Raw genomic sequence first — 12,594 nt, 5'->3', positions numbered from 1 at the left:
GTTTTATATAAAATAGTGACCCATACACTACGACAAAAAAAAAAAAAAAAAAACTTACTTCCTGTAAAAGGATCTGACTGAAAGAAGACTAAATTTGCATCCGTTACAGGTTGTGATGGTTCTTGTGGCTTTTTCTCGAGGAACTCCTCCTAGAAAAAAATTAAAAATTAATAAACACTTTTATTTATATCCTCTCTTAGCACTTACTGCCCACTAATCTTGTAAATGGTGGACTTCCAATAACATGGAAAATTTTGTTAAGTATGCTTCAGATACCTTTGAAAGGAATAACATAATACTAAACGCATTCATATTTATGACACAATATTGAGTCATGGAATTCCTTGCAAACTTCATAAATCACTTCTATACACTAAAGAAATTAGGGTAAATATTCGTGTCATTCTACGTCACTGATAAATGTCTAGGGAGGAGATGCCAGCATTCATTTAAAGATACTATCATAAAATGATCAAAAGCATAAATTTTAAAGTTAAGACAAGGAAACAGACAACAAAGGACACTAGCATGGAAGGAAAGATGCAAAAGTACAGCTGTGTTGCTAAACTTATCATAACATGATGATCACCGCTACAGTATCCTTAGCTATAAGGGGTTACATCCCTTCCACGGGATCAAACCATTACTTGCACAAGATAAGAAGAAGAAAAAGAGTGGTTTGGGCAACAAGCTCTTCAAAGCTTTCATGCTGAGAGAGGGAGGCTAGTGACATGAAAAGGTCAATGCTAGGAATTAGACGTAGCTGACAACATAAAAGAGTCTATCTACATGCATTTCTGAAATAAAAGTAATCTATAACTCTAATTATTACAGTTATTTCTTAATTGTAAACCCTCCATGTTTTCTTCCAAAACTGCTATTTTGCAGAGGGATTATTAGGGGAAGAGCAACATTTTGAGCCAAATTCAGGGACAGTTGAGAGGTTTGGCTATGCCTAATTCTATAAAGCAATTTGCATGTACCTCTCAACCTGTTAATGTAATAAATCTGGACAAGGCCAAATATATTGGGGGAACATATAAACAGTACTAAAAATTGCTCTTGTATAAACAGGGACAGTTGATAGAACAGGTCTTACTTTAGCTTGCATTTTTCTGTAGGTTATGATGTCTGAAACTAGTGTGTCATTATTTAGTGACTTAATTCCTAAATGATTTGCCAGAAAACCACAAATTTTATGAGGAACAAACCAAAAATAAGAAGCAAAAAACCCATTCATTCTTTGAAAATCTGGACAGTTGGGAGATATAGTTCAGCTGGGGCTGTCTAAGTTTGCCACACTTCCCCCTCACAAAACCATGGTCGAATGGAGCCTCCCCCTGCAGCCATTCCACTGATTCATTACTTTGCTATTTCACTCCATTTACCATAAACACTAATGTACATACTGATTTACTTCTATGATGATTTGAACTTCATTTGAAAGTTTTATTTTGCATTTTACAGCACAAACACTAAGACATCTGCTAAACAAACTTGGCATTAAAATTTCTCTGCCCTTGAAACTCACATTCATTGAAACAACATTAAAACCCACATTCAAAGAAAATACATTTTACCTGTGGCAGATAAAAATGAATTCTGAGCTGTTTTCAAATCATAGGCCCCTTGCATATGAAACATACATGTGCTCTTTGATACACCTTCCTATTGCTTTGAACATTTTTCCAGTAAACAATGAAACAAAACTGCCCAATTCAGAACATTTCCATCATAAAAGTCTACTCAGACTTCTACAGTCCACTATTATCAGTAAATATGCACAATTCTACAGTCCACCATTATCAGTAAATATGCACAATCTCTGAAGTAGTAAAAAAGTCATCTAAATAATTCCACGTTAAATAAATCTGTAATGAAGAGGTTGCTGCTAGCAGTCACCTTTATATTTCATCGAACAATAAAGTGTCTGATGCCCTGAGGAATAAATTGCCTAAATTACATTAAAAATAAGCTAGTAATATTGCAATAGGAAATGGATGGCAAACTGATAACAGGCTCATAATTAGTATCTTAACTTTCAGTGCGGCAGAATTCACCCCTTATGGGAGTAGAACCAACAACCTTCTGCATCAAAAGCAAGTACACAGCCTGTTGTGCTATTAGCACTAAACTTCTCTTCCCCTGCAGCTCTCAGCTCCTTGTAAAATCTACTCAATACTCAACTGCATCTCAACTTTGCAGCACAAGAAGTCTGGAAAAAGCCAAATTTATTGGGGTGGGTCAAAACGGCAAAAACCAAGGACACATTAAACATTGCTTGTATAATCTTGGAAAGCTGCTAGAATAAAATGCTGTGTTACCACCATACATTTTACTGCCAAAGTCCCTGTGCAAAAAGAGTCAGAACAACATACCACTATGCCAAATCACCTGCTTTGTGAAAGAAAAATGCTGCGTTACCACGTACATTTTACAGACAAGGTCCGTGTGCAAAACAGTCAAGAGCAACATACCACTCGCCAAATCAGCTGTTTTGTGAGCGAGAGGAAGACTGAAACTTAAATGGCTATCATTTAATGAATTCAGTTCTCACCATAGCTGTCAACCTCTTAGCACAAAACACCTGGACAAACCCAGTAATGAGGGAATACAGCCCTCAAACATATTCAGTGAATTCAGTTCTTGCCATAGCTGTCAACCTTAGCACAAAAAACCTGGACAAAGCCACTAACAGGGTATTACAGTCCCAAAAATAAGGAAAAATTTCAAATAGTCATCTTATAAACTTAAAAAATTGTTATAATAAAAGGTTGTGTCACTATATATTTATTGCTAGAATAAAAAGTTGTTTTACTATGTATTTTCTGAAGACTATGAAGTCTGAAATTCAAATGCCTGTCAATTTTACTTCTGATGAAACAAAAACAATTTTCAGCAGAGGTCCAGGGAGAAATACTGTAGACACGTCTTTGTAAAATGGCAGGACACCAGAACAAATCCACACAAACACAGAGATAAGATGCAGACTCCACAAAGAAGGCACCCCAGCCAAGAATCAAACCACAAATCCTATAGCTGTGACTCTGAGGCAACAATACTGCCACTGCACCATCAAATATGTAAGAAATTAAACATTCAGAAACCTGAAGTCTGAAATTCAAATGCCTGTCAATTTTATTTTACATTTGTTAATCAGGACAGTCTGACTTGGAACAAAAAAACTATTTTCAGCAGAGGCCCAGGAAGAAATAATGCAGACATGTCTTTGTAACATGGGAGGACACAAAAGCAAACCCACACAAACACAGGGAGAAGATACAGACCCCACAAAGAAGGAACCCTAGCCAAGAATCAAACCTTAGAACCTGCAGCTGTAAGGCAACAATGCTACCAGTGCACACAGGGAGAAGATAACAGACCCCACAAAGAAGGAACCCCAGCCAAGAATCAAACCTGAGAACCTGCAGCTGTGAGGCAACAATGCTACCAGTGCACCATCAAATAAAAGCAAACCCACACAAACACAGGGAGAAGATAACAGACCCCACAAAGAAGGAACCCCAGCCAAGAATCAAACTTGAGAACCTGCAGCTGTGAGGCAACAATGCTACCAGTGCACCATCAAATAAAAGCAAACATACACAAACACAGGGAGAAGATAACAGACCCCACAAAGAAGGAACACCAGCCAAGAATCAAACCTGAGAACCTGCAGCTGTGAGGCAACAATGCTACTACTTCACCATCAAATATCAAGCATTGCAACATTTACAAATCACAGATATTATGAGGAGCAGATCAGATCAAATATGAGGCAAAAATCTGCAATTTTTTTACAAATGGTGGTGGGTAGGGAACTCAAGTCTTTAACACCTGCATACAGGGTACAGGGTTCAAGCCTGAGGTATTCCCTACCACACCACCATGAGCACCTGGGGCATTTTCTCACACACACACACACACACACACACACACACACACACACACACACACACACACACACACACACACACACACACACCCATAAATTCAAAGTAAAAGCAAGCACACACACACCATAAATTCAAAGTAAAAGCAAGCACACACCCACCATAAATTCAAAGTAAAAGCAAGCACACACCCACCATAAATTCAAAGTAAAAGCAAGCACACACCCACCATAAATTCAAAGTAAAAGCAAGCACACACCCACCATAAATTCAAAGTAAAAGCAAGCACACACACACTATAACTTCAAATAAGTAAAACAGCAAGCACACACCATAAATTCAAACAGTAAAAAAGCAAGCACCATACATTCAAACACACTTACCTGTCCGTTCTCCATAATAACCAACATACATCCAAATACTGCTAGATCCAAACCCCTTCCCGCGCAATACTCCAAAGACCCGCGAGATTAAATCCAAACCCCTTCCCGACGAGACAGCAAGCAATTCCCGACTGCTGGTGTTGCAGTCCGGCCTCGAAGCATTATCACAGCGAGTCTGTGCACTTTAAAAGTGCACAGACATCTCCTCACGTTTCCCTGTCAGGACTGCCAGACTGCCTTGAGCATGCGCATACAGTAGACCAGTAGTCTGGACTACTGCGCATGCACGAAGTCCGCAAATTTTTTAAAACTTTTTTTTTTTCTATTTTTTATTTTTATTTTTAGTTCTTTTTGTTTTGAGGGGGCTGCAATCCGGCAGTCCAATAGCACGGGCCGCCCCTGCACTACTGACATATTGTCTGTCTGAATTGCAATAGTTCCTATCAGAAGAGAGTCCTGAAATGCCTGCAACGCATATAGCACCGCTCTCATCTCAAGAACATAGATGTGTAAGTGGGTTCTCATGTTCTCGCCATAAGCCTTGGACAGTCATCTCAGATAATGCGCACCCCACCCGATCTGGGAAGCGTCCCCTGGACAGTACTGCCATCGGTTGCAGAAATACAAATGGGCGACCCAAGGACAACTGTTTCATTTGCAGTCACCAGAGAAGATCTTTCTTGCATGAATCTGTAATGATTATCTGATGTAACAGAGGTAGATCTTGCATGGACAACCGGGCAAAGAGTAACAACTGAAGGACCATCATGTGCAGCCATGCTAGAGGAACTAGAAGAACCTGTAACACATACCTCGCTTGAACCTTTCTTTTTGACATCAAGGTCCTGATTTGACGGTGAAGGGACTGAATTCTCTCAAGAGTAAGTTTTGCCATCATTACTGTTGAATCCAATTCTGCGTCTAAGAAAATAATATGCTGTGAAGGTGACGAGGTAGAATTTTTGAAATTTATTGTAATGCCTAGCTTGGCGCAAAGAAGGATTATTTCGTCCCTTACTTGTAGTAGCAGATGCTTGGTGGTGGCGGCCAGGAGACCGTCATCTAGGTATGGAAACACAAGGAATCCTGGACATCTCTAGTGAGCTGTAACCACTGCCATGCACTTGGTGAACACTCTGGGGGCTGTAGTGATACCAAAGGGCAGGGCTCAAAATTGGTAACGACTGGCTCCCTGAAGAAAGCGTAAGTGTCTCCTGAATTGCCTGTCCATTTTTATATGGTAGTACGCATCCTGGAGATTTATCGAGCACATCAAATCATCTTTCCCGAGAAAGGGGAAAATAGACTGCAGTGTCACCATCCGGGACTTTGTTTTTTTACAGATCCATTCAATCTGCTGAGATCCAAAATGGGTCTCCAGTCCCCTATCTTTTTTGGAACTAAAAAGAACCTTGAGTAAGTTCCGGATCCAATATGGTCTGCGGGGACCTCTTGGATGACTCTTTTTTCTAGCAACTTGTGTATCTCTGAAGTTGCCTCATCCCTCTGACCGCATGGGATGTCTGGAATGGACTGATTTATGGGAGGGGGACTGGAAAAGGGAATGTAAAAACCTCTGGATATGATTGTCTGTATCCATTTGTCTTGAGTGATTTCCAGCCAGGCATTTTGTATTCAGTGATGTGTCCCCCCGACTGCCTCCAGAGAAGAGAAGAGCAGGCAGGTCTCCTTTCAGGAGCACTGGAAGGGGCTGCCAGAGAACGTATCTCTGTTGCCCTTATTCTGCGGACCCCCTCTGCCGCGAGGTCGGTGTCTTCCATTGTTACTTCCACTTCTGCCCCGGGGGGGGGGGGGGGTTCACCACGTGCATCGCAAAAACATTTGTGGGACTTGCGGAACCACATCTTCCCACCTTTCTGACCTTTGGGATAAGGTCTAGATGGGGTGGAAAAAAGGACTCAACGGCAAACAAGGATTTCCCTTCCTGTTCACACCTGGTCAAAGTTTCTTTCACCTTTAGTCCGAAGAGGGATGAACCATCAAAGGGGGCATTGGTGAAAGAAGACTTGAAGGGTTCAGTAAAACTGCATAAACGCATCCAGGAATGTCTCCTCAAGGAAATTCCCATAGCTGCTGCTCTGCTCGCTCCATCAGCTGCATATGAAATCAGTCTCATGGAGGAGTTAACAACTGGGTTGAGGGTGGAGAGCTGCAAGGAAAGTTTATCTGTGATCCCCGAAGCTACAGTACCCTGAAGGGTATCTTCTACCTCTTTGAGGAGATCCCTTTGAAGCCTCGCAAAATAAGTCAAGTAATTCAGCGACCGCAGAGTAAAGGCTGCAGATGAAAAAGCACGCTTTCCATATCTGTCCATAGTCCGTGACTCTTCATTAGGAGGATGAACAGATGACGAGAGGTCTCTGATAACTCCTCCTTGGTGGCCACTGCCACCATCATCACATCTACAGGGACACCTTTGGTTAGAAACTCTTTCTCAGTGGGAGCAGTGATAAATTTATTGGGCCTCTGCAGAACAGGCTCCACTGTATCAGGGAAAGTCCAGGCCTTACAAGAGATTACATTCATCAATTGGTCTTAAGGGGGAGACACCCAGAGATGGAATGGCGAGACCCAAAAGACTCCAGGTATACCGATTCATCCTCTAAAGGGCTGGTGGGCTTCCATCCACCCCTCTGTTTTAGGATCTCAAGAATGTCAGCGAAAGAAACATCCTCAGAAGGGAAATGTGGGGACCCTTCTGAATCATCCAGATCGGTATCTGATGCGACAGACTCAGGGGAGTCTATGTGCTTCCTCTTGCACAGTCTATTCCAAGTGGCTTCCTCAGACGGGATAGTCTGGTGAAGTTTTGAAGGAGACTATGCCGCCCACAAGGGCTTCCTTAGACTCCAGTTCTCTACTCTTGGGAGGAGAAGGTGATGATGAAACCAACACTGGCGCCTGGGAGGGAAGAGAAACTGGGTCCGAGAGTGGAGCTGTCTGGGGTGACAGCACTCTCTCAATCAGCTCAAAAGCCCCCTCACTCCACCCCGAAGAGATCCCCTGCTCCACAGAGGCAGAGGATCGGCTCCGAGGCAGAACGGGCGGCACCAATGTAGGAGCAAAGCTCAATCTCGCCGAGGCACTGAGCGGTAGAGTCGGATCAGACAACTGTCCACGCCGACTCCCCTCCTCGGACCCTAAGGGTGAGTGCCAGCTCCCAGACTCTTCGAAATCCAATGGACCTGAACAAGTCGGACCAGATGCCGGAACAGATGATCCTAAAGGAGGTCCCGGTTTTGACAGTTCCACTATCGGACCCTCAATCACTGACTCTGAAACCACAAGCGGGTCGGAGGAGGAAGTGGAGATGATGCCTTGGATGGTCCTGATTCCTTTGGGGTCAGAGATGATAAAATTTTTGTCAGTGCTGGTGTCTGAAGCAATCTCTTCACCACATGCTGCACATCATCATCAGATAAGCTCCTGGAGGAACAGGAGAATAAGGAAGGAGATCTAGCCTTCTCCAGAATGGGTGATCTCAGTGTTGGAGTGACTGGCTCCAAGACCGGAGACCGTCTCCTAATCCGTAACTCTACCAGCTCTGTGGACACAGATGTAGCCGAAGAGGTTGACTTAGATCTGTCGGAGCCAAGAGTCCTTGGTTCCAAAGTGATAATTTTTTTAGGTGGCTCCAAAGCTGGAGTCACAATGGCAGATCTTTTAGACCCTTTAGTGTGAGAAGTAGAGGGAGAAATAGGTTTGGAGCTCTGAGAACCCTCTAATGATTCCTGGAAAGGACCTTTCAATAAGCCTCTGAGTATTAACTTATTTCTGCGTTCCTGTAGAACCCTGCTACTAAAGCCATGACAAATCATACAAGGGTCTTGCAAATGGATGGCACCAAGACAATACACACAGCTAGCATGTCCATCTGTGAGATACTTTTTTTGAGTACACTGATCACAATTTCTGAATCCTGATTGCCTTAGTTCTTTTTGCTCTTTTTCTTTAGACATGTTTACATCCAAGAATTAATGTACCACAAAATATGCACTAACAAACTAGTCTATTCTAAAGTACCACTCTTGAGCTAGGTAAAGAGTATAAGAATGCCAAAAATGGCTCTAACACACAACGGAGCCTACTAACTATAATAACGCAACACAAGAAAAAAATATATATATGCAAATGAACTTCAATGTTTTGAAAAAGGCCGTAAACTGCCAAAAAGAAGGGCTTAACCAACTATTTTAAAAACACACAAGTATACTATAATAACAACGAGTCTATCAAAAAACTAATTGAAGCTAATGAAGAATCCTCTAACTGAAACGGATTCTCCTAAGTAAGAAACAGGCAGCACATGCGGTGTAGGGGAGTAGCCCTCTCGGGTCTCTCAACAAGAAGAAAAGGGAAAACACACCAGAAATGACAAAAATGGCCAACTATAAACTATCGCACACAATAAAGAGAAGTTTTTTTAGAGAAATTGCTAAAAAAAAGCTAATTTTAAACTACTTGGCCAACGATCCAGCCAAAAGACATCCACATCGCTTCAGAGGCAAATGAGATCTGGGTATTCTACCCTATGTATCATGGGATAGGGGTTAGCCTCGAGCCAGTGGAAGCTCTTGAGCTTTTGTATTGGGTCGAGTTGGAACCGATACTTGGTTCCGAACCCAACCAGCAAGAATTACAGCGAGGTAGGACAACATAACATCTTACAGTTAGAAGTATTCATCTTCGCAACAAAAACATTCCAAAATAAGGGGGATGGAGGGAGAGAGCGGCTACAGCAGTGATCATTCAAACATCTGCTGTTAAGTTTTCTTACACAACTATACTATTTTCTTCATATTGATCACTACTGCACTAGTCTTAGCTGTATGGGTAGATTACCATAGCTTCATTTGACTGGGGAGGGAGGAATGATGAGGGTCTACGAGCCCTTGGAGAATGGTCCTAGCAAAGCCTGTCCTAGACCTGGAAAAGGAATCTAGTTTGCAGTGCTTTGTAAAGGAATGCACAAAGCACCATGTTGCTGCTTCTAGAACACTTCTAGAGTCCAACCTTTTCTAAAAAGCTACAGATGAATTCAAGGTCCTGGCAGAATGAGCCTTGACCCTGCCTGGAATTGCCTTGTTGTGGTGGATATAACAAAAGGTAGTAGCATGAGACAACCATTTGGAAATAGTCTCCTTTAACACAGATTGTCCTTTCCTTTTACCTTCAAAAAACTCAACAACCGATCAGTTTCTAAAAGGTTTTCTTCTGTCAAGACAGTATCTGAGCAGTTTGTGGACATGCAATGTATCAAGTATCCTTTATCCCACATTTCTAGGTTCCTGAAAGAAGACAACTCTGACACCACTTTAGGCATAAAATAAGGATTTGTTTTTAAGGAAAACCTATATCTGTGGAACAAGCGATAAGGCTGACCCACTGTAACAGTCTGCAACTCCAAAATTCTTGCAGGAGTCAGAATAATAAATGACATTGTTTTCCAAGTTAAAAACCTAATGTTAGCCTGATGAGCTGGTTCAAATGGTAAGAAAACCCTATGTCTGTGGAAAAAGAGATCAGGTTGACCCATTGTAAGGGCTTGCAACTCAGACATTCTTGCAGAGGTCAAAGTAATCAACAACACTGTTATCCATGTTAAGAACCTCAACCCAGCCTTATGAGCTGGCTCAAATGGAACAAGTTTTTTTTTTGTTTTTCAAAACAAAACTAAGATCCGATTGAGGAGCCACCATTTTTCTAGCAGGATTTGTATGCAATTCCTCTTTCAAAAACATTTTAGATAAGACTGCATTGAAAGAGGGGAATCCATGGGAAGACATGCTGAAATAGTTGATATATGAATTCTGATGAAGGAGTAAGGCAGGCCAGAAGAGAGTAACTCACACAAATAATGCAGAACCAGAGAAACACTAGTCCTGAAAGGTTGCTGGTTCTTATCATGGTGCCAACTAAATAAAGCTCTTCCATTTGCTAATGTATGACTTTCTAGTAGCAGGATTTCTTGCTTCCTTTAATATCTGCTGCAAGTCCTTAAAAAATGGGTGCCTAAAAGTTATTAAGATTCTATCATCTAGGAAGTTATTTCATGTTGTCTAGGGTCCCTTGTCCTCGTGAGTAGTTTCAATCCGTGAAGAAGCTTGTGGTAAATCCCCTTGGCCATTTCCAATAGTAATGAGAACCACTATTGCCTAGGCCAGAAGGATGTCACCACAATAATCTTTGGGTGTCCTTCTGAATCTTAAGAATGACTCTGGATATTAGTTGAAAGGGTGGAAAACAGCATGTCTAAGGAAGGGAAAAATGTATCTTTTTTTTCCAGGCCAGCTTGCTTGGAGTTTGCAACTGGTTGTTGTGATTGGAGGCAAAAAATCTATCTGAGGTGTTCCCCACAGCTGAATCAATTCCTGGAAGGCCCTCTGACTAAGTTTCCATTTGTAAAGGTCTGTTCTGGTCTAGAATAGCTCATCTACACAAACTTTTGTTCTGATGGAATGTAAAATGCTGGGAGAGTGAAATTGTGCTGAAAAGCTACACCCTAGTCTGCACAGAGGGTAAGATCTGCCCCACACAGTTTATGTACATACATCACTGAGTGTAGACTGCAAACACTTGAAATGGTCCACAGGATCAAAGATGATTGTGACTGCTGAGAGCACTTAGAAGTGCCAACATCTCTTTTACATTTTCGAGTTTAGGTCTGTCTTTTCTGCTCCAAAGACTCTGCACTTTTATCCTCCCACACACTGCTTCCAAAGTAAAGTCTGAGACATCTTTTGTTACTGACTGCTGCTGTTTCTGGTGCTGGAAGGGAAACTGGGAGACTTGGATTATGATAAAATCTAGTCTCTTTACCACAAATCCAAAAACTGGAATCTGGAATGTCAGAGGATCTTGATGTTGGGACCACACAGATTTTAGGTGGCACAGACTTTTTTCTCATGTAGAGTCTTGCCAGAGGAATCATGAGAATCAAAGACACTACAAGACCCAGAATCCTGAAAAATGCCCGTGCTGACAGAGAAGTCTGAGTGGAAAACCTCAAGAATAGATCTAGATAAAGATCTACTTTTCTGGTGGAAGAAATGATCTTTGAATCAAGGCCTCTAGGGGACACCCCATGAAAACAATCACATGAGAAGTTGTTAAACAGGAATTGTACGTTTTCCAGGAAACACAGTCTGTGCAGGATCTCTGTCATTCAAGTGAGAGATCTCTGACACTTTGAAAAAGATCCTGCACAGATAAGCAAGTCATTTAAATATGGAAAAATGTGAATACCTTGCAGTCTGCAGTAGGCTATTACTAGACACTCTGTGAACACCTTTAGTGCAGTGGATAGACCAAAGGGTAATGCAGAACAGGAATGCTATAACATGTATCTCTTAAATCTAAGGTCACTAGAAAACTCAAATGGGGAATAAGGGATAACAAGTAATGAAGAGATGGCATTTTGAAGTTGTGAACTATCACAAACTGATTCAGAAAAGAAAGACTCAGAACTAGTCTCTAAGAATCTTCTTACTTTGGCACCAGGAACTTCCTGGAATAAAACCCTTCCTTAACTGTGGAGGAGGGACAGCTTCTACCATCCCTCTAGCAAGCATTTGCTGAATGACAGGAGAAAAAAGAAGAATTTGGTCTGGTGGGAGAGGAGGATTTCCCTGAAAGTTCAGGAGGGAGAGACTTCCACTACCATCTGTAACCTTGATGCATTACTCTCAAAATCCACTCATCTGAAACTACCTGTTGACAAAGAGAAAAAAACAGAAGTTTAGACTTTCTGGAAGGATTAAAGGACTGCAAAAGTGGGGGGGGGGGGTATGTTGGAAATCCTTCATATAATAATCCAGATATACTAGACTGTCCTGTGCTCTGTGGGGTTCTTGCTTTCTTCTAGGAACCTCCTTAGTATTGCTTTTTATTTATTATTTTTTTTATAAGCAGCTTGCTAGAACTGTTCATTTTGCTTTTTAAAGAAAGTTGTGGGAGGAGCATTGAATCTCTGGGCGAAAGGATGACACTTTGCGATCCCTTGAATCAACTTTTGTTCTTTCATAAGTTTCAATGACAGAAGATCCAAAGCTAGTTCTCTATACAATGGGAAATTCAAAATCTCATTTTAACACCCTCTGGGAAGTTTTGAGAATCCAGACAGGAAAATGTTATCATAACAGCTCCAGAGCCAGTTGACCTGGGGGGTGGTAATGGCAGAATCATAAGCACATTTCAACAGTAGATAGTTACTTAAGACACAGAAGGCACGAAGTTACACACAGGAAATTTCTTCTCAGAGGAGGAAAGAGATGTCAAAATATTCCTCATACTCTCAC

At 41.6% G+C, this 12,594-nt stretch overlaps 1 protein-coding gene across 2 annotated transcripts in view; it reads right to left on the bottom strand.

Annotated features, from left to right (window-relative positions):
• EPS15 (epidermal growth factor receptor pathway substrate 15) overlaps positions 1-12,594 on the bottom strand; it is a 2,462,763-nt gene that overhangs the window by 542,605 nt on the left and 1,907,564 nt on the right. For both annotated transcript variants that reach the window (XM_044086083.1, XM_044086082.1), the window contains exon 18: positions 59-149. In XM_044086083.1, the coding sequence (XP_043942018.1) occupies positions 59-149 (91 nt within the window). The remainder of the gene's footprint in view (positions 1-58; positions 150-12,594) is intronic.

This window comes from Protopterus annectens, chromosome 10.part0, assembly GCF_019279795.1.
Source record: "Protopterus annectens isolate FY-2018-M chromosome 10.part0, PAN1.0, whole genome shotgun sequence".
Lineage (NCBI taxonomy): Eukaryota > Metazoa > Chordata > Ceratodontiformes > Protopteridae > Protopterus > Protopterus annectens.
The sequence above is the reverse complement of the archived record's forward strand: the minus strand, read 5'-3'. Positions and strand labels throughout refer to the sequence as shown.